Below are 23816 nucleotides of genomic sequence, written 5' to 3'. Positions count from 1 at the left end.
CACGTAACTTCGGCAGGAGGAGCAAGACGAAGATATATCCCGGATGCGTTACAAGCTGAGAAACAGATTCTAGTCTAATTTCAAAGGGGGATTTTTTGTAAATATTGTACATAGGGACTTATCTATCTTTTCTTTATTCTATCTTTCACTTATTTTCTCTACCTCATACCTCATACAGTACTCATACAAAAGTGTCGTTCCGCAGTCAATTTCATCGCGAAAGTAACGCAAAGTTAGTGCGCATTCTTTTACCGCGTAATTTCGTCGAGAAGTCGCAGTTCGGTGGCGAGTGAACGCAGTTCTAGCGCCGAGCATAGCAGTGACATCTTCGGATGTAGAGCCACTTCGATCCATTCATGTGGAAACCGGTAGAAGCGGTGTCTTCCGATCTCGGCAGGAGCGCAGACCAGTGGCGTTGCCGGGACTCGAACCAGCAGCCTTGATGACTTGGATGGATTTCCAGGAGACTGTCTCTCATTGGTCCAGGAGGAAGGATGGAAGAGATGCTGAGCGGGTAAGAATCGACGTGTGTTAACCAGCTCCAGTGCTGAGGGAAGATCACGGATCTCGGAGTACACTTGTGGACAAAATTAGAGTGAACATTGACTGTCAGTGTCGTGTTATCTAATGAAAGTGTGTTTGTAGTGAACAGAAACTGCGGACAAGTGTTTTGTGTATATTATTATTATTTTTTCTAGGTTACAGAACTTTGATTTTCCTCTCTTCAGGAAGGGGGGACTATGTAATGATGCGATCATTACTGGATCCTTTTTATGTTATAAATTGTGTATGGCTATGTTTTCCTGTACTTTTGGGTTCTTGGCCGTTGGGGGAGCGGTAAGTTTCCAGTAACGGTTTAGGTCATTAGCGGGGCCTATAAATAGGAAGGGCAGAGGAGCAGTCGGCCTCAGATGTTTGGCGGAGTACAGCAATGTAAGAGGTATCTTGTTCTCTAAGGGGAGAGGCTGGGCGAACTTTCTTTCCTTACTATGTGAACCGACGGCGGGGATGTTAACTTTCTTTCTTTTAATACACACACTTGCTCTTTTCACATTATTCCAATAGTTTATTTCATGTGGGAAACCGGGTACACAGCACACATACCTTCAGCCACCTTTTTTGGTACTGAGGGTTATATTTTTTTTTACTCGTGGAGCCAGTGGCTACGCGAGTCTACACACTCTCTTCGGGAAGGGGGGACAGGGTACACAGAAATGTAGATTTTGCGAATAACGGCCAAGAATTAACTTCTGTAATTATATTATGAATAAACCTATATATATCTAAAAGGAAATGGGCGTTAAGCTATAATTTGAAGAAGTACGTGTCTATTGCCTAAACTAGCATCCACAGAACTTCAGGTACTGCAAGTTTTGAACCTCGGGACAAGGATTCAAAAATGTATGGTTGTGTGTATATTGTGTATGTTGCTGAGAATCAGCTTAAAAGCACAAACTATACCGTTACAATATTTAGAGAACGCCCTAGAAATTCGTCAACATTTTGAAAACGCCAACACAACTCGAAACTTCATACCAAACTCCCGTTGCGCTTATCATTTGTAATTTATTTGTCTCAGGTCAATTTTACTTATTTCTTGTGATTTATTTTTAATGATCTTAAATTCGTTGTTGTTTGTGTTCCTTTTGTATTTGTTTAAAGTGCGTACTAATAGAGTAAAGCGCCGCCCGCTTAATTGTTTAATCTATTTGAGGTTTGTTCATTTTTATGTGTCAGCGCTGTGGCGCTGCTAGCTACGTCAAGTCGCGTATGTGATTATTTGTTAAAGTGTTTGCCTGGTAATATGAATTGCTCGTCGCGGCGAAGTGTTTAAGTCCCGCCTGCTAGAGAGTATATGTTTGCGTCACACAACGGAGGTTACTGTTATGTTTGGAACCACGTGAGGTCATGTAAAAGGAAAACGTCCGCCCACGTGAGCGTAATTGCTATTGAGACGCTTCTGTTTATGCTGGACAGATAATGTTATGTCACCGCACCGACCTAATTGTTTTTAAAGGTGAACTTATGTAAGGGCTGGCTAGTAAGTTGAAGTAGCACTGGAGCAAAAATCACAAATGACCTGATTAGACAAAAATTAATGTAAAATTAAATACGAACGCAATAATCAGGGCTTGTTGTCATAAAACCTGTACATTTATGTATCATTTTGTGTTGATGACCCCGTAATGATTGAATGTGTAAGTGAAAGTGTGAGCGAGAGAGGAAGAGATGTAGTAAATTGATTTTGTTGATTATGAATAGAATATACTTTTTATTTTTCATGTTAAGTTTGGGCTATATCATTTCGTACGCATGTCGCTACCCGTGATTTTCAGGTGTGCAGCTAGCCGCTTCCCGGCTACAGATAAAGAGGTGGTAAATTGAAAGTATATATGTTTTTGTTTTCTATTCGAGATGGCTAATCACTATGCGCTGTTAGTCACCGGTTCCTATACACGAACTCAACCTGGACCGTAACGCTATTTCACTTGTCCGAGGGAGATTTTGCCGCCTCTATCTAGGTAGTGGTAGCATTTGTTTTCCCGGGCAAGGGAGGGCGTTTCACAACATAATAGTATATTTTGTACATTAATGGAAAAACCATTAATTTCAAACTCCCACGTCTGTATAAATCATCTGTGACTCATGTCCGGCTGAAACACATATATAAAGTACAACAATAGTGTTAGGTTAGGGTAAAAAACGAACTCCATAACAGTGTCTTTTGTACATTAATGGAAAACCATTAATTCCAAACTCTCACGTGTGCATAAAGCACCCATGACTCATATTCGGCTGTAACACATATATAAAGTACAACAATAGGGTTAGGTTAGGGTAAAAACGGAATACATAATAGTATCTTTTGTGCACTAATGGAAAATCATTAATTTCAAACTCACACGTGTGCATGAGTCATCGATGACTCATCTCCTCCTCCACCTCCGACACGTGGCGCTTGATTAATTAACAATAGCGTCACCCCTCGATAAGGAATAAAAAGCCATTAATCATAATTAAAAATGACATATAATCGATGAAAAACGACGTAAAGTATAATCCCTACTACTAGAATGGAACTTTCGCGGAGGGGATTATTTAAAATACATAGTGTTATTTATATTAATCATGTATTGTCTCCAATTGCTAACAGAAAAAAAACTGATTTGCTTGAATTAACAGAACGAGTTTGATTAAGGTTTTTAGCAACTGTAAACAAAAACGTTGATAATCCTTACAACCTTTGGTAATTTTGACCAAATTATTTGGCTACTGAACAGTCCACGATTTCTAGAAGAATATATTCCTGGTTCTTGACGTAACCTTGCGTTTCACCACCCCTGCCCTCCTGGACATTTCTCTGCGAGCGATTTCGATATTTTTACAGCAGTTGAGTGAACTTATCAGATTGCGAGGTGGTTTCATTTCAATGTGCTTGTTCGCGTTTGATTGGAATGCTGCTTTACGTGCATAGTATGCAGTGGCGTCTCGTGGCCTCAAATTTGGCCGGGGCTTATTTTTTGAAGAATTTAAAATATAATCACAATTCACATGAATTACAAAAAATAGGTATTTTTTTCTTCTAGACTACAAAACTGGACTTACTTTTTTGAAACAATTTAAAATGTAATGACAAATTACATGAATTACAAAAAAAATGGTATTTATCTTTTTCTAAACTACAAAACTGGACTTATTTTTTTAAAGAATTTAAAATATAATGGCAATTCACATGATTACAAAAGAAACAGGTATTGTTGTGAAACATAACTTTCTACGAATGTTGACTCCTGTTCTTCTGCTCAGCAAATTTTGTTATTACTTTTTCGTTGAAGCCCTCTATGTTTGAAATGTATTCTTTCTCTATTGTAAGCAAGTGCCAAGGCATTTGATCTGTCTTGTCCCATTGCATTTCTTAAGCAGGTTTTAATACGCTTCAATGTGCTGAAACATCGTTCAGATTCAGCTGTTGCCACTGGAGTTATTAAAACTGTGTTTGTCATTTTTACTGTTTCTGAAAAGGTACCCTCTAAATAATTTTAAATAAAAAATGACAATCTACTGATAGAGGTTATGTTTTTCAACTCTACACTACAATAAAGATCACGAAGTTCCCTCTTTAGTTTTTCCTCTTCAATGAAGGGATAATAAATCTGGGAAGATGCATCTGTTTAAAGATTGTTCTCTTTCATTATGTCCTCGTAGAGCAAGTTCATGTCGACCACAGAATTTTAAACAATCGATAATTCTATTTAATATATGCCTATTTTTCCGGACAAATTCATTGTGTCTTGTAATTGACATTTTATGTCCTTCATCAATTTGTGTTCGAACATCAACCCTACCAAACTCACCCAAACATAGCGAATGAAAGCCACCACAACACTGCAGAACAACACGCGAGATCGAACGCGACGCGAAGGAATTAGCCCCGAATCAGCACTCAAATCCATTGCACTCTTCCCTCCTCTCTCTGCTAGCATGTGACCTTCACTGTAGCGTAGGTGGGTGTAGGCCACGCCTTCCTTTGCGACGTGCCCCGGAAAACGATAATTGACATCAATGCCGCTAGGAGCGCTGTCGTATCCATTGCAACAGACGATGAATTTACGTGGGTAAAAATCGCCTTTTAAAAGACTGTGTGATAGTTATGCGTTATGGTGATTGATAATTACGTCAAAACGTCCGTTTTTCTTTAGGGGCTAAACCCCGGAAGCCCCAAGGGACGAGACGCCACTGATAGTATGTGTATTTTAGTGGATTCTACACTTATGTTGTGTCCCAAGTTCAAAAGCGATTACTTTTCTAGTACTCCGCACAGTATTGTCAGTTTGACGCCTAAAACCGGAGAGGAAAATTATGTTAATCCTTCATTATGCCTTGAAGATTCAAGTACAGTAAGTATTTAGGATACATACCTTTAGCCTACAGCGTTACGTGTGTTACATTTCACACACAGAATGTAAGGTTGTAGACATGAGATTGGATTAAAATATTCATAATGAACTGATTTCATAGAATTATAACGTACTTTTTGGTGTCAAGAAAACTTGAGTATGACGACATAGCCTGAATGCATGAAAACCATTAACGAAAATGAGTTACGTGTGTGAAGCTTTAAAAATAGCCAAGTTTGATTTCATTTGTGAAGCATATAGACTACAGATACGGTACTAATAAGTTTTGTTGGTGAAATTTGCAAATTATATGTATTCACAAACATTTGAACGTGAATACAATTAAAAACATTAATACTTTTCAGATTAATTCATTTTGTTATGTACATGGAGTAGGATTACTTTTCGTGGAATGCCCTTATTTTAGTTTTTGTGAGTTATTTACTATGCACTTCTTTAGAGCGTCCTGCAAAATCAATTACAGCATTCAGATGGTTTTTAGAAGTTTCGTGTTCAACCAGACGTGCAGCAGCATTTTTTCAATCACAAATACCACCATGAGTAAACTGTGAGCGTGTTTCGAGAAAATAGTTTGCATACAGAGCAGTAGACATGTCCATTGCTAGGAGAAAAACAGAGCCATGAACGTTTTATGGTTTCACCGTTCCGTGTTTTCCGCATAAAAAATCTTGTTTGTCATTTTCTTGTAAAACTTTCATCAGAACTTCTATCACTTTGCTTGAAAGATTTACGATCAAATAGAGCACAGTCACAATTTTAAAGTGCTGTGGCGCTCATTTTTATGCAGTAATCTATATTACCTGGTGTCAGAAACTCCGGCCATAATTCAATGTCTTTTTCCAAGCAAACATTTTCACTTAAAGCAGGTCCCAAGAGAAACCGCTGGTGCTGGTGATGTCTCGGAAATCTCTGCTGGAATTTGTGGAACCTGAAAAAATATATGGTAACACTTTCATCTAGTCAAAACGGATTTCTTTATTTTTAGAGAAGAAACTACTTACGCAAATCACTTTCTATAGCATTGTTGAAGTTCCCGAATGTATTTTCTGTCATCGTTTCATCTTTTTTTAGCGATAATTCATGTTTATATGTATAAAAATATAGCAATTGCCGTTGCTTCCATGTACTTCCTCTACGAGAACCGGATGTTCCGGATGACGTAACCCCCTGTCACTGTTTCCAACCACTCCGCGTTTTTTCAAGAAGATGACGTGACCCCAACTTTTAGCTATGCTTGCCTAACCTAACCTTACCGTGAATGGTTCGTGGGGCTATCCGTGACTGGTTTGTGGGGCTACCCGTGCATGGTTCTACGACCCCAAATTTTAACTATGCTTGCCTAACCTAACCTAACCTAACCTTACCGTGAATGGTTCGAGTAGCTATCCGTCAATGGTTATGCAACCCCAAATTTTAGGTATTAGCATAATTTCAAACCCGGGAAAAAATTGAAAATTAATAACACGGAAGTAGGTATTTCTTGGTTTAGAAGGTTGGAAACACTGCATACCCCCACTCAAAATCGACAAAACACAAGCACGACGCGCGATGATCCAGAACGCTCGCGCCATATTGTGTGTCACGCAAGCGAAAAAAGTAACAATAATTACTAGTAATATGAAAAATTGAAATTATTTTCATGAGAAATTCATAATTACACCTTATAGAATGTTCCGCAATGCAGAATAAATAAGTAGCAATGTTAAACAGGACGAAATAAATAGGTGTTTTGACTAGATGAAAGTAGTAATAAATATATCAAAAATATTAATTTTTAATTTATAGTGAAAATAGAGGTGTTTTGACAATAATAATAATATTAAACTTTTTTTCAGAAAGTTCTATAAGCAATAAAGGGAAGCGATTTCGGCCTAGACGCTCGACAACTTTCATAATTATCCTTATTGAACTTACCACTTTCCCGTCTTCAAAGTTCTGAGGCTGACTCGGACTGGCAGGTGAACGTGTATCACCATCATTGTTATTTGGAACAGCAAATGAATTTGGCTTAAACTTCATATAAGCGGTCAGATTAGCTATAATTTCTTCGTTCTTCTTGTTTTTCTCTTTTGCAATCTTTCGTTTAGCACTTCCGCTTTTAAATACCTCTTTCTTTTTATGGCGATTAGTTTGTATTTTATGGTGGCACATAATACTAGATTACACGGGAAAATTTATAAAAAAATCATATTACAGTGATAGCCTTACTTTGTTATGAAAACGTTTTAATAACAATATGAAACAGTAGGCCTACAACCAAAACACGCAATTGAGAAAGGTTAAAAGCACAATACAAATTATTGCATGTCAACAGGAAGACAGCACAGCCACTGACTATTTTTAGACAGCGCCAGTGTTTCCACGCCACGCCAAGCGATCGAGATTCCTGAATGCTGACTCAACTCATATCAGCTGTCCACTGAAGAGTTTAGCTGAATTAGCCCACACAACACACAAAATAATTTTGCGTCGACGTCTTCTATGATTATAACAGTATTAAAACAATATATATATATTAGTCTATACAGAAGTAATTTTTTTTGTGGTGCGGGCCCATAGGCTGTAGCCTAGACAGTCTGCGCGTAAATGCGGCCCTGTCTCGTGCCTTCAAACAAATTTTATATTACATAAAACGTCGCAATCTATCGACGTAATTCTCGAGAGGGTTACATTTATTATATTTTCGGTATAAATTGACAATACCGGAAGTATCTCCGATTACTTTCAAATTCGGCATACTCATTAATTTTAACCTCGTAATCACGAATCTCCTTTAAAAATTGGCGGTCTCGTACAGGAATTGCAAAATAACCTTGTCAATTACCGCTATGATTCTCCATACCCTAACATGGAAACGATATGAAGACGTCTTCCTTTCCGCACAACGGTCTTGCTACCAACGTTGCTCAAGTGTTGTGCAATAAGTGAGAGCGTTGATTTGCATGTGAGAAAATGGCATCTTGCGTAAAGGTGGAAAACATGTTTGCCCCACGAACCATTCACGGTAAGGTTAGGTTAGGCGAGGCAAGCATAGTTAAAATTCAGGGTCATCATAAACATAGTTTTGAAACGCTAATCATTGCAAAAAATAGTTTTCTTCATAAATCAAGGGTGTTTACTCCGATCAAGGACCCACCTTTTTCGACTTATTTTTGCAATTTCTAGACGTGACCGCCAAAGATTCGTGATTACGAGGCCAAAATTAGTGAGTATGCCGAATGTGAAAGCAATCAGAGATACTTCCGGTATTGTACATTTGCTCCATATTTTCTTGCATTAACGTTGCGCAATGTTAATCGTGGTTTTGTGGTTATGCAACTCGATTTATACAGAATCCCTTATTTATTCAGTACACCAAAGGCAGTACCGCGGGCCCACTGGTTAGGCAAAGAGAATAATCCCATTCTCTTTGTGGTTAGGTTTCATACGCCACACCTAAACCTCGTCCAGAACGTAGCCACTTTCCCTTTCTGCCGCACTTCCCCTTGTCTTGGAAGAATGAGAGGGGAAGGGAAGTGCTTTCAAGCCACTACATAACCTTGACCTATCAGCTGATCGAACACTGACCTACCACAAAGTACGAAACTGACATCCTTCCCAGGCAGCGTTTGGATTCAAGACGATGTATAAGGAAGAAATTTCAGGTTCCATTTTCACATTTTGAGATTTTCACCGGACACGTAATGCACAGGAAGTCCAGGGTTTAGGCAGAAAATTTCGAAGGGGCTCAAGACATAGGCTTTATTTCCATTTCTCTGGATTAAAAAAAAAAGGGGGCCTCTCCGATGGCATATTGATTACGGCGTCGGCTGTAATCAAGGGGTTCCCGTGTTCGATATACGATAGAGGTTCATAGTGGTTCGAATCCCACTTTAAACTGTAAGCCACTAATACATCGTCATTGTAGGCTTTGTAGCACTAGTGACTTGCGCGTTGTGGATACTAGTAGTAGTGATAGTATTATACTTTTCTAATTTACCGCATGTTTTATGTATTAACTCCAAACTACGTGTTTACACAAAGAATTCGAAATCTTTATTTTGTCGCGAATGTCTAAAATATGTATATTTTGTTATTTCCATAGAAATATGTGTTTTGTATGCTAAAGGTAAAATTATGCATTTAAATGTGAAATGGACTCCCCGATGGCGTAGTGGTAACGTCGTCGCCTTGTAACCAAGGCAGGGGCGCCGACTTGTCAAAATTATTGGGGGGGGGGGCTCTGATCACTGAAATAAATTAATGAATGACTCACTCATTCCCTTTTTTAAGTTTTGATCGCAGTGTTCGGAATCACGTAAAAGCCCACGAATTCCTCAAAAATATCAAAATTTTTATTCACAGTTCTAATGCAGAATATTAATATTGTCCACGAATGGATATGTCACAAGTTTCGTCAACCATAATAGCAAAATATTCCCGACTTTTAATATCTGCTACCACGGAGCGCAAAACAGATCTCCCTAATATATCAATGATCTCGTTCTGAATGTCATGTTAGAGCCATTTGTAGCCCAAAAGTCTCATCCACTACCCTAGTTCATGCACATCGTCTTTTGAAACTCTTTTTAGTAAAAATTTTAAGAATACTCATAATTACATACTTAGTATATAGTAATAAGTCATGTGTTTTGCTGTCTCTGGTCATAGCCCCCCCCCCCCTAAGTTGATGGTTTAGCGGTCTCAGCCCCCCAATTGATGGTCTACAACATTTCAAATGTGTATTTAAAGTTAAGTTCATGTGGCACAATTCAGAGTAAACTTTACAAGAGAAGCAAAATAATACATTAGATCCTCTAAAGCAAAATTATTTGGGGGCTCTGTCCCCACATCGTTAACATTGGGGGGCTCGAGCCCCCCCAAGCCCCATAGAGTCGGCGCCTATGAAAGGGGTCCCGGGTTCGATACCCGGTGGAGGCACATGGCATAGTGGTTCGGATTCCACTTTAAACTGTAGGCCCAGTCCCGATTAGCCTTTCTGTGCATAAAGTGGACTTAAAACAACATTTCAATTCAAATGTGGAAATAAGAATTTACAAATTACTTTGCAGCCGTATGGTCGGCACTTCTACTTCCAAACAAACAAAAATAAATATAACCTAAAAATCAGCTCCCTAGCTAATTAATTTGTGCGAGAATGCCACATTCAGCGATATTCAGAACCACAAAAAAATGTAATAACGAGTTTATTTAAAGCACACCTTTATTTTTATTTAGGTCTACAGGAAAAGTAATAAATATAATTTAAATTTATTTAAAATATACCTTTATTTTCTTGAACTGAAGAATTTCCCATGAAGAAATCTTTTCTTTAGCATAACCCTACGAAAACATGTATCCAAATCACATTTGACAGTGCAAGTAACGCAAATTGTTTGCTTCGAGGCTGGAAGCATTGGATACGAATCCAGGTTATTTGTTGTTCTCTCACATTTACACTCAGTCGCTATTAAGTTAGCGGAGTATAAAATTGATCAGTCTGAGAGGTGAAAAGGAAATACTCCCTCCCCCCCACAAAAACAGACACAAAATCACGAATTATTCTCTTCTGAATTTTCTTTACTTCCATGACGTTGTCTCGTCTCAGATTCATTCCTATTGTCTTTGGAGTCGCTCGACTTCTGAAATGGTAAAGAAAATGGAAATAATACGTACTGTATATTTCATTGTTAGAAAAAAAAGTCAGATTATTTTCATAACAACTCCAGTTGACCGCGCGAGTCCAGTTAGTGAGCCTACCAACAGTCCAGAGCGCTAGCAACAGGAATAGCGATAGGTGCTGGGTAGAGATGACGCCAGCGGCTCGTTTGTTGATTGGCTGCTCCGGGACTTATGACTCGCTCCAAAGCTGCCAATGCAAAACAGCCAGAGATGTTACGAAAGTAATCTCACTCTACAAACTATTAACTTGTTAGTATATTACATTAGCTTCTTCATTAAGAGACACGAAATGTGTTTATTGTTGACCTTGTTGTATGTCAAGTCTATCCCGTTTAAGTGGAATACGTTTTGTTGTTATGGTTCTCACTGATGGAACTAACAAACGCTCTAGCCTTCTTAAACCCGAAGGTTTATGGTGCCGCAACACAAGCCTTCCATCTGTCCCTATCCTGGGCAAGATCAATTCAATCTTTTTCATCCTTACCGATTCCCTTTACGTTCATCTCAACGGAGTTCCGACATTTCCGACACCGTCATTTGCGACACTAAGGCAAAAACTGGATTTTTCCCGTCATAAGATACACTGCCCTACGATTTCTGATTTGTTTACCAGAATTAGCGACATATGCGTACGTGCAGCAGCAATAGCGTCTGTCCAGACAGTATTTCCCGAGGCTCAGATCAGTGTTTGCAGTTTTCACTTTAACCCATGTTTGTGGCGAAAGGTGCAGGAGTTGGGACTGACAAATTATTACAAAACAGATCCAGACGTGCGGCTGTGTATAAGAATGTGTTCAGCTCTGGCTTACCTCCCTGTGGCTGACGTCGATGATGGATGGTTGTGTGCGATGGAAGATGCGCCAAACCACGACATATTGAGAAAATGTTTGGATTATTTCGTTGAACAGTGGATGAACAACTCTGTTTTCGACATTTCCATGTGGAACTGCTCCCACAGCAGCACAGCACTAACAATGCAGTCCTAACAATGCTTTTGAGGAGAATGGCGTACGTTCAGAAATTAGAATGAAAATAGTAAAATGTTGGTTCAACTACAGCGCCTTGAATAATGTAGTGTGGAAAACGACCCAAGAAATTGGTTCCCCAGACGGATGAGAAACATAGATGGCAGTGCGATCTATGTCGGTCTTAATTTTCTTATGAAAGTAATGCGGCTTAGTTAGTTTTTGGAATATATTATGTAGATTTGTTTGTCTTGAAAGGCGGTACGTGAATTGAATATTTGTGGAGTGATTTGCAGTCACGAAATGGCATTAATTTGGAAAGAAAAGTAAAATAAAATTAATAAATAAATAGCATGCGTAACACAAGAAGAAACATCGCAAAGTGATTCCGGACGTCAGGTGTTGAATTCTGTACTAGAGTTTTATTTTTCTATGTTATTAGAATATAAATAGTATCCTGAGAGATATTTCATACCGAGGCGACAAAACACAAGTGTCGCTTGGAAGCGAGCAGTCCGTAATCAATGCAGCCTTTCGAACCGTAGGGACACAAGCTCTGACTGCACTTTCCTCAAGGAGATTTTACACCAAAGCGACACACGACAAACGATACGAGAATTTCACACCAAAGGGACACGGGTCCTTCGGTCCAAGGCAACTTTCACACCGAAGCGACACATGTTGCTTGGAAACGAGCCAATCAAGAGCAACATTTCACATCGTAGCGGCATGACGGGAAGCACAGGCTAGCGTTCGTTTGGTAAAATCCTCAAGCGACAAGTGTCGCGTGCCCCTTGTCGCTTTGGTGCGCAATCTCACTAAAGCAAGACACTCATTGCATCGCGCATGCGCGAGCAACAAACCACGGCAACATGTTGCAAGCTATTGAGAAAATGGCCCAGTTTGAGCGACGCACAAGCGACAAAGCGACACGTGTGACTTATCGTGTCGTCTAGATCTGTTGTTGTAATGTGCGGTTTTTCGTGTCGCCTATCTGTTGTTCGCACAATTAGCAGCGAACGCTTGCCAATAGACTGAAGGCACCATGTCGCTTGTCACTTAGTTGGGAACTCCCCCTGTAGCGCGTCTCTTCGGTCTCAGCACCCTTCCATTAAGGAACTTTCCGATCGAAGTAACAAGTAGCACGCGAATACGCTATATGAACGTGTCGTTTGCTGTTTGGACCCTCATGTGCAATGAATGCTATTTTACAGTCTGGAAGTGTGTGTCACTAGTGTGACAGTGTGAACATCCCGTGTCGCTTGTCCCATTGGTTTGAAAGATTCCTTACACTCATGTCGATGGCACTAAGAAAGTTTTGTGGGGTTCCCCTTGTCGTTTCATGGAATCATCATTATCATCATCGCCGCGATTAGTTTAAAGCGGAAGAAAAGAGACAGTAAATATCCAAAATACAAGTGCTTCAGTGTGTATATCTTTAAAAGAAATGATGATGATGAAGATAATAATGAACCTAATTCATACACAAAAATTTATTTGCCAAGTTATTAAATTATTAACGAAAGTATGACGATAACAGGACGTGGTCGACTGTCTAGAATGTTCGTTAATATCTTCGCGACCACTGTACCAAATATCATAGCAATTATCACATTCATAGAAATGCTTCATGTAAAAGAATCAGACGTTGCAGCGAAAACTCCATTTACTTCCATTATAAGCAGACGAATACCAAGCACCGGGTTCAACACCAGCGCCTCTAGCGGATCATTTTCGAGTGGAACCAGCCAGAGCGCCCAGAACTGTGCCGTTTTCCACACTACGTTATTCAAGGCGCTGTAGTTCAACTACAAGAGAAACTACACATTCTACATTTCTACATTGACAAGAGTAGAATTGGAATCAGTTCTGACCAAACAATAGACCCTTTAATTGACATTAATGGCTTTTTTATTCATTTTGAGGGGTGACGCTATTGTTAATTAATCTAGCGCCACGTGGCGACACGTGTCGGGGGTGGAGGAGGAGATGAGTCATCGATGACTCATGCACACGTGTGAGTTTGAAATTAATGGTTTTCCATTAGTGCACAAAAGATACTATTATGTATTCCGTTTTTGACCTAAGCTAACCTTTTGTTGTATATTATATATGCGTTTCTGCCGGATATGAGTCACAGATGATTTATACAGACGTTGGAGTTTGGAATTAATGGTTTTTCCATTAAGGTACAAAAGACACTATTGTGGAGTTCGTTTTCGGACTATTCTAACACTATTGTTGTATATTATATATGCGTTTCTGCCGGATATGAGTCAGGGGTGCTTTATGCACACGTGGGAACTTGGAATTAATGGTTTTTCCATTAATGTACAAAACACATTTTCGGCCTATTCTAAGGCGTCACGTCCGCCCATTTTGGCGTCGGTGGTGAGTCATATTTGGTATAATTAAGGATCCGGATTTACCCATATTCAACCGGTGCCGACGCGTTCGATCGGAGGTAGAAGATATTATAACACATGTTCGCTTTAAAGGCGAAGAAATTGAACGATGTATCCTATATGCAAACGAAGTATGCGAGCGGAATCCATGTTATTAATATTAACCTGTTACGGAAGAACCTGTTATGTGGTTGCATTCATCGGCACCCCCAAACCGCGCGCGTTCATGGACACGCGTGGGGGAAGAAAGGGTCGCCATTGTTACGGCCCCCTTCGCTTGGTCTTCTTCCGAAGTTGAATGGAAGTCAAGTGTCGCCAAATTTTTACACACGAGTATTGATTTTCTTTGAGGTTCCAATTTTATTTGGCAGAAGTAATCTACGCGTTATTTCTGCCGCCTTTCGTAACATTGCAAAGACTATTTGACCAAAACCGTAAGGAATTTGGCTGAACTAGGAACATTCAGTTCCAGTATCTACAAGTTAAAGTGGATGGCATCCACTATTTGCCCTTATTTCGGGGTTGCGAACCACAGACCATTTGATTATTGGGTTATAAACATCAGGATTCATGTAAAATTGACCAGATGTTTTTACTGTTAGAGACAATATTTCGCATTTTTTGTGTATTTTTACTCAGAAAACGCTATTTGAACGATTCAAGCAAGAGTTCGCATGGCAATTTAGACACACAAACTGTGTTTCTTCAACTTTAGTTGAAGTTTAGGTTTAGTTTTTACTCGAATATCACAATTTCTTCTATTCAGACAACATTTTTTATTAAATTTTGGACTCACAAAGACATTTTTCAACTTTTAACTTGTTATTTTAAAAGTTTATTTCCATTTTTTACTCTAATATCACAATTTCATCTATTCTGGCAGGAGTGTTTATTCCAGTTTAGACTTGCAAAGATAATTTTTTCAACTTCTTTTATTAATTTTTCTATTTATTGCCTTTTGTATCTTATATTTATTAATTCTTAACTTTGAGTTTTGTTCTTTATTTAAAGAATTTCTCTAATCACTAAGGAAGAAGTACTTTTAAGTAAAACTGTACCCACAAACTTTATTATTACTATTATTATTATTATTATTGTTGTTGTTTTTTGTTTTGATGTAGTTGTTGAATCTTGTTGTTGTTGTTAGGGTTTATTGACTTCCACTACGGTATTTTTGGTTTGCTTCGTAGGAAAGTTTGTTTATTTTAGAGTTTCCTCGGTATTTTCTTACTGTTAGGGTAGGTAAAGTTTCCTAAATATATGAGTAGGGTTCCATATATTCTTGTTCTTGCATGTTTTTCATATGATGTGATCACCACAACTCTCCAAGTGCTTTTACTGCATGTTTCCATTTTTATTGAGGCTTAGTGATTCCTAGAGCCACTTTATGCATGAGAGAAAGCTTGAAAATTTTGATCTCAGATAGCCGTCAACCTTATGTCAGAGTATTTTCGAGTATATTTTAGTCTTATTATGGCCCACTAGAATATCACGGCTTGCTTATTTTTTAAGTATGTTGCGCAGTTATTGTATTTTTGCTTTTGCTTTCTAGATAAACTGTATGAAATGTTTAATATTTGTACTTTTTTTTTTTTCACTTATAAGAGGCCAAACTTTTACTGTAACTAAAATTATTATGTCTCTAGGCACTGAAACCCCTTTACCAAGAGTACTATAACTGCATGTTTATTAATATTGTTTCTTTCATCCCTCAAATATAACAATTTAACAATATAATGACTAATCACAGGACAAGTCGATGTTAGCAGATGACTACGTGGCTCTTAAGTCCACCTGCCAAACTTTTCTTACCATGCTATTTACTCTTATAGTTTTTTATTCGGGGTACATTTCAAGTACTACTTGACTTTTTGAGTGTTTGATTAACACCAGTGGTTATTTGTATCTGTTATGCTGTATTATTTGAGGCTTCTAATTTTTATTCTACAATCACTATATGTCCATGAGAACTAAATTCCACTGACTGAAGCTTAAAGCTTAGGCTCTGCAGCATGTTGAATGGTTAAGCACTGGTCAATATGAATTTTACAGAGGCTAGTAGGAGGCATAGGAACACACGCCAGAGCATTATTAGCGTGCAAGAAACACTTTCAGGGAGTACCACGAGGAAACGAAGTTGATTTTTTTGAGGGCTTTACCAGTTACACAGCCAATATTTGCTATTTCAAGTAACTACATGTACCAGAACATTTTACAGCCCAACACTAACTAGACTTCAATTTATACTATATTAGGGGCTAAATGTAGCAAGAACACTGATTGTACATACTTTTGAGAATCCAACTATATCAGGATTTTTTCTATGTAAGTATATTTTTATTGATTACTAACTTTAACAGACCAATCAGGAAGACAACAAAATTCACTAAACTTAGTACTATAGTGTAGGTGATTGCATGAAAAGTAGAAATTATAACATCCACAAGATTTCGCTTTTTTTGCTTTTGTGACTAATCGTGACGCTGAGGATGAATGGATGGCCAAAAATCTTAAGGACTGGATGTATTTTACCACTACAGACGCCTATGTAGAAACACTAGAGTACTGTTAGCTTTCAAAATTGAGGATATACTGTACTGTTTCTTAAATATTTTGTACTTGGCACGTTACAGTTATATCCATTTCAGGACAAATATTGCTAAAACTCTCAAATTTACTGGTACAAGTTGATATTTCTGCTATCAGAGGAATTAACAACCCTATTTTACAAACAAATGGTATTGTTTACACTTTATTTACTTCAATCTGAGACTAATATTTTACAGTAATTGAATCATTCACCCCTAGTCAATACTTTACTGCATCAGAAAGTTTGTTATTAATCTAATAAGTATGCTATTTTGGGATATTCTAATGCAAACGTTGTTTAATTCACCGGTTATAATGCAAACTTTTGCACAAATTCGATATATTCACTACCTTCAAACCAAACAATTGTACTTATTTAGCGCATTTCATTTATATTTCTTGTAATTAACTTATGTTTCTTATAATTAACAAACTAAACTAATTACTTTGGCATGTTAAAAACCTTATATTTTACTATTTCCTATTCTATCAGGTTCTATATTGCTGTTTTTATCAATTATGTAAGACCACACTCTGGTAAATGCACATATATTCTCTTTTATACACACGCACGCACGCTACACACACACACACACACACACATTTACACACTTATACGAACATACATCTGACGTTTTTCAATATTTTGCTATGAAGTTTGCATCCACGCTATTCAAACAAGGGCAGGCAATGTAGTATTTATGAGTATTAGTAATCCCAAAGTGGTGTTTTTTGTGTCCAAGTTCAAATGAGAGTCTGCTATGTGCCTTTTGCAGGGGATTGCATGTGAAGTGTATGCATATTGAGCATTATTGAGTGTGTAGGCTTCCAAGTTTTGCTGTTATTTTCCTATAATTCTGCGAGACTGTAGAGAGTTCTCCCTTTTCAACCAGTTTTCTTTCATTGATTGGATACTTTTTGGGAACTTAGCAGTTTTTTATGTTATGAAGCAGATTGTTGTAGAATATTTTGCATGGTCTTTTGTGATATTGAGTGCCTGCTGTAACGGAAGTAAGTATCTTTCCTTCTTGTGTTGATGTTCTCCTGTAGGTTTCCTATTTTCGGTCAAGTTGCAGTAGGGAACTTAGCAGTTTTTTATGTTATGAAGCAGATTGTTGTAGAATATTTTGCATGGTCTTTTGTGATATTGAGTGGGTGCTGTAATGGTAGTAAGTATCTTTCCTTTTTGTGTTGATGTTCTTGTGTAGGTTTCCTATTTTCTGTCAAGTTGCAGTACTTAGAATAATCGCTATTGTCTTATTGATCTACGAAGCTCCTTTGAATAATCATTTGCATGTGACCCTATACTCCACGCTGTACTTTGTTCTGGGAGCTATCTTTTGAAGCCTTGGCATTCTGCTAGTACAGTATTATTATCGTAGAGGTAAATTAGTTCGTGAAAATATGTATTTTTCTGATTAACTATAGTCGCTTAGTTGTTCTAGCAGGTATAAGTAGTTACTGCTGATGTTGTTAATTTTCTATTCGCAGGGGCTATGTATGATGTAGCGTATTTGTGTTGGCTGTCCCTTTTATGCCTATGTTGTTGAGTTTCTCCATAAGCATGTCCTGTATTACTCTATTCTATGCCTTGTTGCTGCTAGATATCTGAGGTATGTTGCTGGTTCATATCTGATGTAGCTTGTTTGACTATCTATTATTTTTGCTATGGCTGTGGCTATTGATGTCCCTTTCTGAATTCCATGTTGGTTTCTGTTTATCCTTGTTGCTGCTTGTTATCTGAGTTAGGTTGTTTGACTTCAGGAATATCCTTTTTTAACTTTATTGTTGATTGCTGTTTTGTTTATTTCCTTATTTGTTTTTATTTGTTTACTGAATCTATTTGTTTTGTGTCTTGTAATATTATTTACTATAGTAACAAAATTATTTTCCTTCCATCCCACATTTATTATTCTGAGCAACAGAACTTCTCCTTCTTTCCCATATATTTGATTATTTCTGGTGTAAAAGTACAATTTTTACAAAGTTAATGTTTAAAAGTACAATTTTTTCAAAGTTAATGTTTTAAAAGTACAATTTTTTCAAAGTTAATAATTTAAGAGTACAATTCTTCTGCTATTTGAACATTTGTACAATTTTGTTATTGTTGTTAAAATAAATATGTTAGTTGATATAAAATTACAGTAAATTTTCATGAATTTATATATTAAATTTCAAAATGGTGTTACTTGCTAAAGATAGCGGACAAAATAAATTAAACTTTGACAAATACTGAACAAGAAATATACAAGTATGTTGATAAATATCAATTTTTAAAAATAATTTTGTTACTATAGTAAATAATATTACAAGACACAAAACAGCAATCAACAATAAAGTTAAGAAAGGATATTCCTGAAGTCAAACAACCTAACTCAGATAACAAGCAGCAACAAGGATAAACAGAAACCAACATGGAATTCAGAAAGTGACATTAATAGCCACAGCCATAGCAAAAATAATAGATAGTCAAACAAGCTACATCAGATATGAACCAGCAACATACCTCAGATATCTAGCAGCAACAAGGCATAGAATAGAGTAATACAGGACATGCTTATGGAGAAACTCAACAACATAGGCATAAAAGGGACAGCCAACACAAATACGCTACATCATACATAGCCCCTGCGAATAGAAAATTAACAACATCAGCAGTAACTACTTATACCTGCTAGAACAACTAAGCGACTATAGTTAATCAGAAAAATACATATTTTCACGAACTAATTTACCTCTACGATAATAATACTGTACTAGCAGAATGCCAAGGCTTCAAAAGATAGCTCCCAGAACAAAGTACAGCGTGGAGTATAGGGTCACATGCAAATGATTATTCAAAGGAGCTTCGTAGATCAATAAGACAATAGCGATTATTCTAAGTACTGCAACTTGACAGAAAATAGGAAACCTACACAAGAACATCAACACAAAAAGGAAAGATACTTACTACCATTACAGCACCCACTCAATATCACAAAAGACCATGCAAAATATTCTACAACAATCTGCTTCATAACATAAAAAACTGCTAAGTTCCCTACTGCAACTTGACCGAAAATAGGAAACCTACAGGAGAACATCAACACAAGAAGGAAAGATACTTACTTCCGTTACAGCAGGCACTCAATATCACAAAAGACCATGCAAAATATTCTACAACAATCTGCTTCATAACATAAAAAACTGCTAAGTTCCCAAAAAGTATCCAATCAATGAAAGAAAACTGGTTGAAAAGGGAGAACTCTCTACAGTCTCGCAGAATTATAGGAAAATAACAGCAAAACTTGGAAGCCTACACACTCAATAATGCTCAATATGCATACACTTCACATGCAATCCCCTGCAAAAGGCACATAGCAGACTCTCATTTGAACTTGGACACAAAAAACACCACTTTGGGATTACTAATACTCATAAATACTACATTGCCTGCCCTTGTTTGAATAGCGTGGATGCAAACTTCATAGCAAAATATTGAAAAACGTCAGATGTATGTTCGTATAAGTGTGTAAATGTGTGTGTGTGTGTGTGTGTGTAGCGTGCGTGCGTGTGTATAAAAGAGAATATATGTGCATTTACCAGAGTGTGGTCTTACATAATTGATAAAAACAGCAATATAGAACCTGATAGAATAGGAAATAGTAAAATATAAGGTTTTTAACATGCCAAAGTAATTAGTTTAGTTTGTTAATTATAAGAAACATAAGTTAATTACAAGAAATATAAATGAAATGCGCTAAATAAGTACAATTGTTTGGTTTGAAGGTAGTGAATATATCGAATTTGTGCAAAAGTTTGCATTATAACCGGTGAATTAAACAACGTTTGCATTAGAATATCCCAAAATAGCATACTTATTAGATTAATAACAAACTTTCTGATGCAGTAAAGTATTGACTAGGGGTGAATGATTCAATTACTGTAAAATATTAGTCTCAGATTGAAGTAAATAAAGTGTAAACAATACCATTTGTTTGTAAAATAGGGTTGTTAATTCCTCTGATAGCAGAAATATCAACTTGTACCAGTAAATTTGAGAGTTTTAGCAATATTTGTCCTGAAATGGATATAACTGTAACGTGCCAAGTACAAAATATTTAAGAAACAGTACAGTATATCCTCAATTTTGAAAGCTAACAGTACTCTAGTGTTTCTACATAGGCGTCTGTAGTGGTAAAATACATCCAGTCCTTAAGATTTTTGGCCATCCATTCATCCTCAGCGTCACGATTAGTCACAAAAGCAAAAAAAGCGAAATCTTGTGGATGTTATAATTTCTACTTTTCATGCAATCACCTACACTATAGTACTAAGTTTAGTGAATTTTGTTGTCTTCCTGATTGGTCTGTTAAAGTTAGTAATCAATAAAAATATACTTACATAGAAAAAATCCTGATATAGTTGGATTCTCAAAAGTATGTACAATCAGTGTTCTTGCTACATTTAGCCCCTAATATAGTATAAATTGAAGTCTAGTTAGTGTTGGGCTGTAAAATGTTCTGGTACATGTAGTTACTTGAAATAGCAAATATTGGCTGTGTAACTGGTAAAGCCCTCAAAAAAATCAACTTCGTTTCCTCGTGGTACTCCCTGAAAGTGTTTCTTGCAAGCTAATAATGCTCTGGCGTGTGTTCCTATGCCTCCTACTAGCCTCTGTAAAATTCATATTGACCAGTGCTTAACCATTCAACATGCTGCAGAGCCTAAGCTTTAAGCTTCAGTCAGTGGAATTTAGTTCTCATGGACATATAGTGATTGTAGAATAAAAATTAGAAGCCTCAAATAATACAGCATAACAGATACAAATAACCACTGGTGTTAATCAAACACTCAAAAAGTCAAGTAGTACTTGAAATGTACCCCGAATAAAAAACTATAAGAGTAAATAGCATGGTAAGAAAAGTTTGGCAGGTGGACTTAAGAGCCACGTAGTCATCTGCTAACATCGACTTGTCCTGTGATTAGTCATTATATTGTTAAATTGTTATATTTGAGGGATGAAAGAAACAATATTAATAAACATGCAGTTATAGTACTCTTGGTAAAGGGGTTTCAGTGCCTAGAGACATAATAATTTTAGTTACAGTAAAAGTTTGGCCTCTTATAAGTGCAAAAAAAAAAAGTACAAATATTAAACATTTCATACAGTTTATCTAGAAAGCAAAAGCAAAAATACAATAACTGCGCAACATACTTAAAAAATAAGCAAGCCGTGATATTCTAGTGGGCCATAATAAGACTAAAATATACTCGAAAATACTCTGACATAAGGTTGACGGCTATCTGAGATCAAAATTTTCAAGCTTTCTCTCATGCATAAAGTGGCTCTAGGAATCACTAAGCCTCAATAAAAATGGAAACATGCAGTAAAAGCACTTGGAGAGTTGTGGTGATCACATCATATGAAAAACATGCAAGAACAAGAATATATGGAACCCTACTCATATATTTAGGAAACTTTACCTACCCTAACAGTAAGAAAATACCGAGGAAACTCTAAAATAAACAAACTTTCCTACGAAGCAAACCAAAAATACCGTAGTGGAAGTCAATAAACCCTAACAACAACAACAAGATTCAACAACTACATCAAAACAAAAAACAACAACAATAATAATAATAATAATAGTAATAATAAAGTTTGTGGGTACAGTTTTACTTAAAAGTACTTCTTCCTTAGTGATTAGAGAAATTCTTTAAATAAAGAACAAAACTCAAAGTTAAGAATTAATAAATATAAGATACAAAAGGCAATAAATAGAAAAATTAATAAAAGAAGTTGAAAAAATTATCTTTGCAAGTCTAAACTGGAATAAACACTCCTGCCAGAATAGATGAAATTGTGATATTAGAGTAAAAAATGGAAATAAACTTTTAAAATAACAAGTTAAAAGTTGAAAAATGTCTTTGTGAGTCCAAAATTTAATAAAAAATGTTGTCTGAATAGAAGAAATTGTGATATTAGAGTAAAAAATAAACCTAAACTTCAACTAAAGTTGAAGAAACACAGTTTGTGTGTCTAAATTGCCATGCGAACTCTTGCTTGAATCGTTCAAATAGCGTTTTCTGAGTAAAAATACACAAAAAATGCGAAATATTGTCTCTAACAGTAAAAACATCTGGTCAATTTTACATGAATCCTGATGTTTATAACCCAATAATCAAATGGTCTGTGGTTCGCAACCCCGAAATAAGGGCAAATAGTGGATGCCATCCACTTTAACTTGTAGATACTGGAACTGAATGTTCCTAGTTCAGCCAAATTCCTTACGGTTTTGGTCAAATAGTCTTTGCAATGTTACGAAAGGCGGCAGAAATAACGCGTAGATTACTTCTGCCAAATAAAATTGGAACCTCAAAGAAAATCAATACTCGTGTGTAAAAATTTGGCGACACTTGACTTCCATTCAACTTCGGAAGAAGACCAAGCGAAGGGGGCCGTAACAATGGCGACCCTTTCTTCCCCCACGCGTGTCCATGAACGCGCGCGTTTTGGGGGTGCCGATGAATGCAACCACATAACAGGTTCTTCCGTAACAGGTTAATATTAATAACATGGATTCCGCTCGCATACTTCGTTTGCATATAGGATACATCGTTCAATTTCTTCGCCTTTAAAGCGAACATGTGTTATAATATCTTCTACCTCCGATCGAACGCGTCGGCACCGGTTGAATATGGGTAAATCCGGATCCTTAATTATACCAAATATGACTCACCACCGACGCCAAAATGGGCGGACGTGACGCCTTAGAATAGGCCGAAAATGTGTTTTGTACATTAATGGAAAAACCATTAATTCCAAGTTCCCACGTGTGCATAAAGCACCCCTGACTCATATCCGGCAGAAACGCATATATAATATACAACAATAGTGTTAGAATAGTCCGAAAACGAACTCCACAATAGTGTCTTTTGTACCTTAATGGAAAAACCATTAATTCCAAACTCCAACGTCTGTATAAATCATCTGTGACTCATATCCGGCAGAAACGCATATATAATATACAACAAAAGGTTAGCTTAGGTCAAAAACGGAATACATAATAGTATCTTTTGTGCACTAATGGAAAACCATTAATTTCAAACTCACACGTGTGCATGAGTCATCGATGACTCATCTCCTCCTCCACCCCCGACACGTGTCGCCACGTGGCGCTAGATTAATTAACAATAGCGTCACCCCTCAAAATGAATAAAAAAGCCATTAATGTCAATTAAAGGGTCTATTGTTTGGTCAGAACTGATTCCAATTCTACTGACAAGAGATTGCA

The 23816-nt window shown here is 37.0% G+C and overlaps 1 protein-coding gene across 1 annotated transcript in view; it reads right to left on the bottom strand.

Annotated features, from left to right (window-relative positions):
- Positions 1-10141: 10141 nt before the first annotated feature.
- The window catches only part of LOC145980642 (sodium-coupled monocarboxylate transporter 1-like), a 61751-nt gene continuing 48076 nt past the window's right edge, over positions 10142-23816 (bottom strand). The window contains exon 15 of the mRNA XM_083113677.1: positions 10142-10540. Coding sequence (XP_082969803.1) covers positions 10451-10540 — 90 coding nt within the window. The 3' untranslated portion in view covers positions 10142-10450. The remainder of the gene's footprint in view (positions 10541-23816) is intronic.

This window comes from Lepisma saccharinum, chromosome 28 (assembly GCF_977018435.1).
Source record: "Lepisma saccharinum chromosome 28, izLepSacc3.1, whole genome shotgun sequence".
Classification (NCBI taxonomy): Eukaryota; Metazoa; Arthropoda; class Insecta; order Zygentoma; family Lepismatidae; genus Lepisma; species Lepisma saccharinum.
This window is presented reverse-complemented; position numbering and strand designations above follow the sequence as displayed.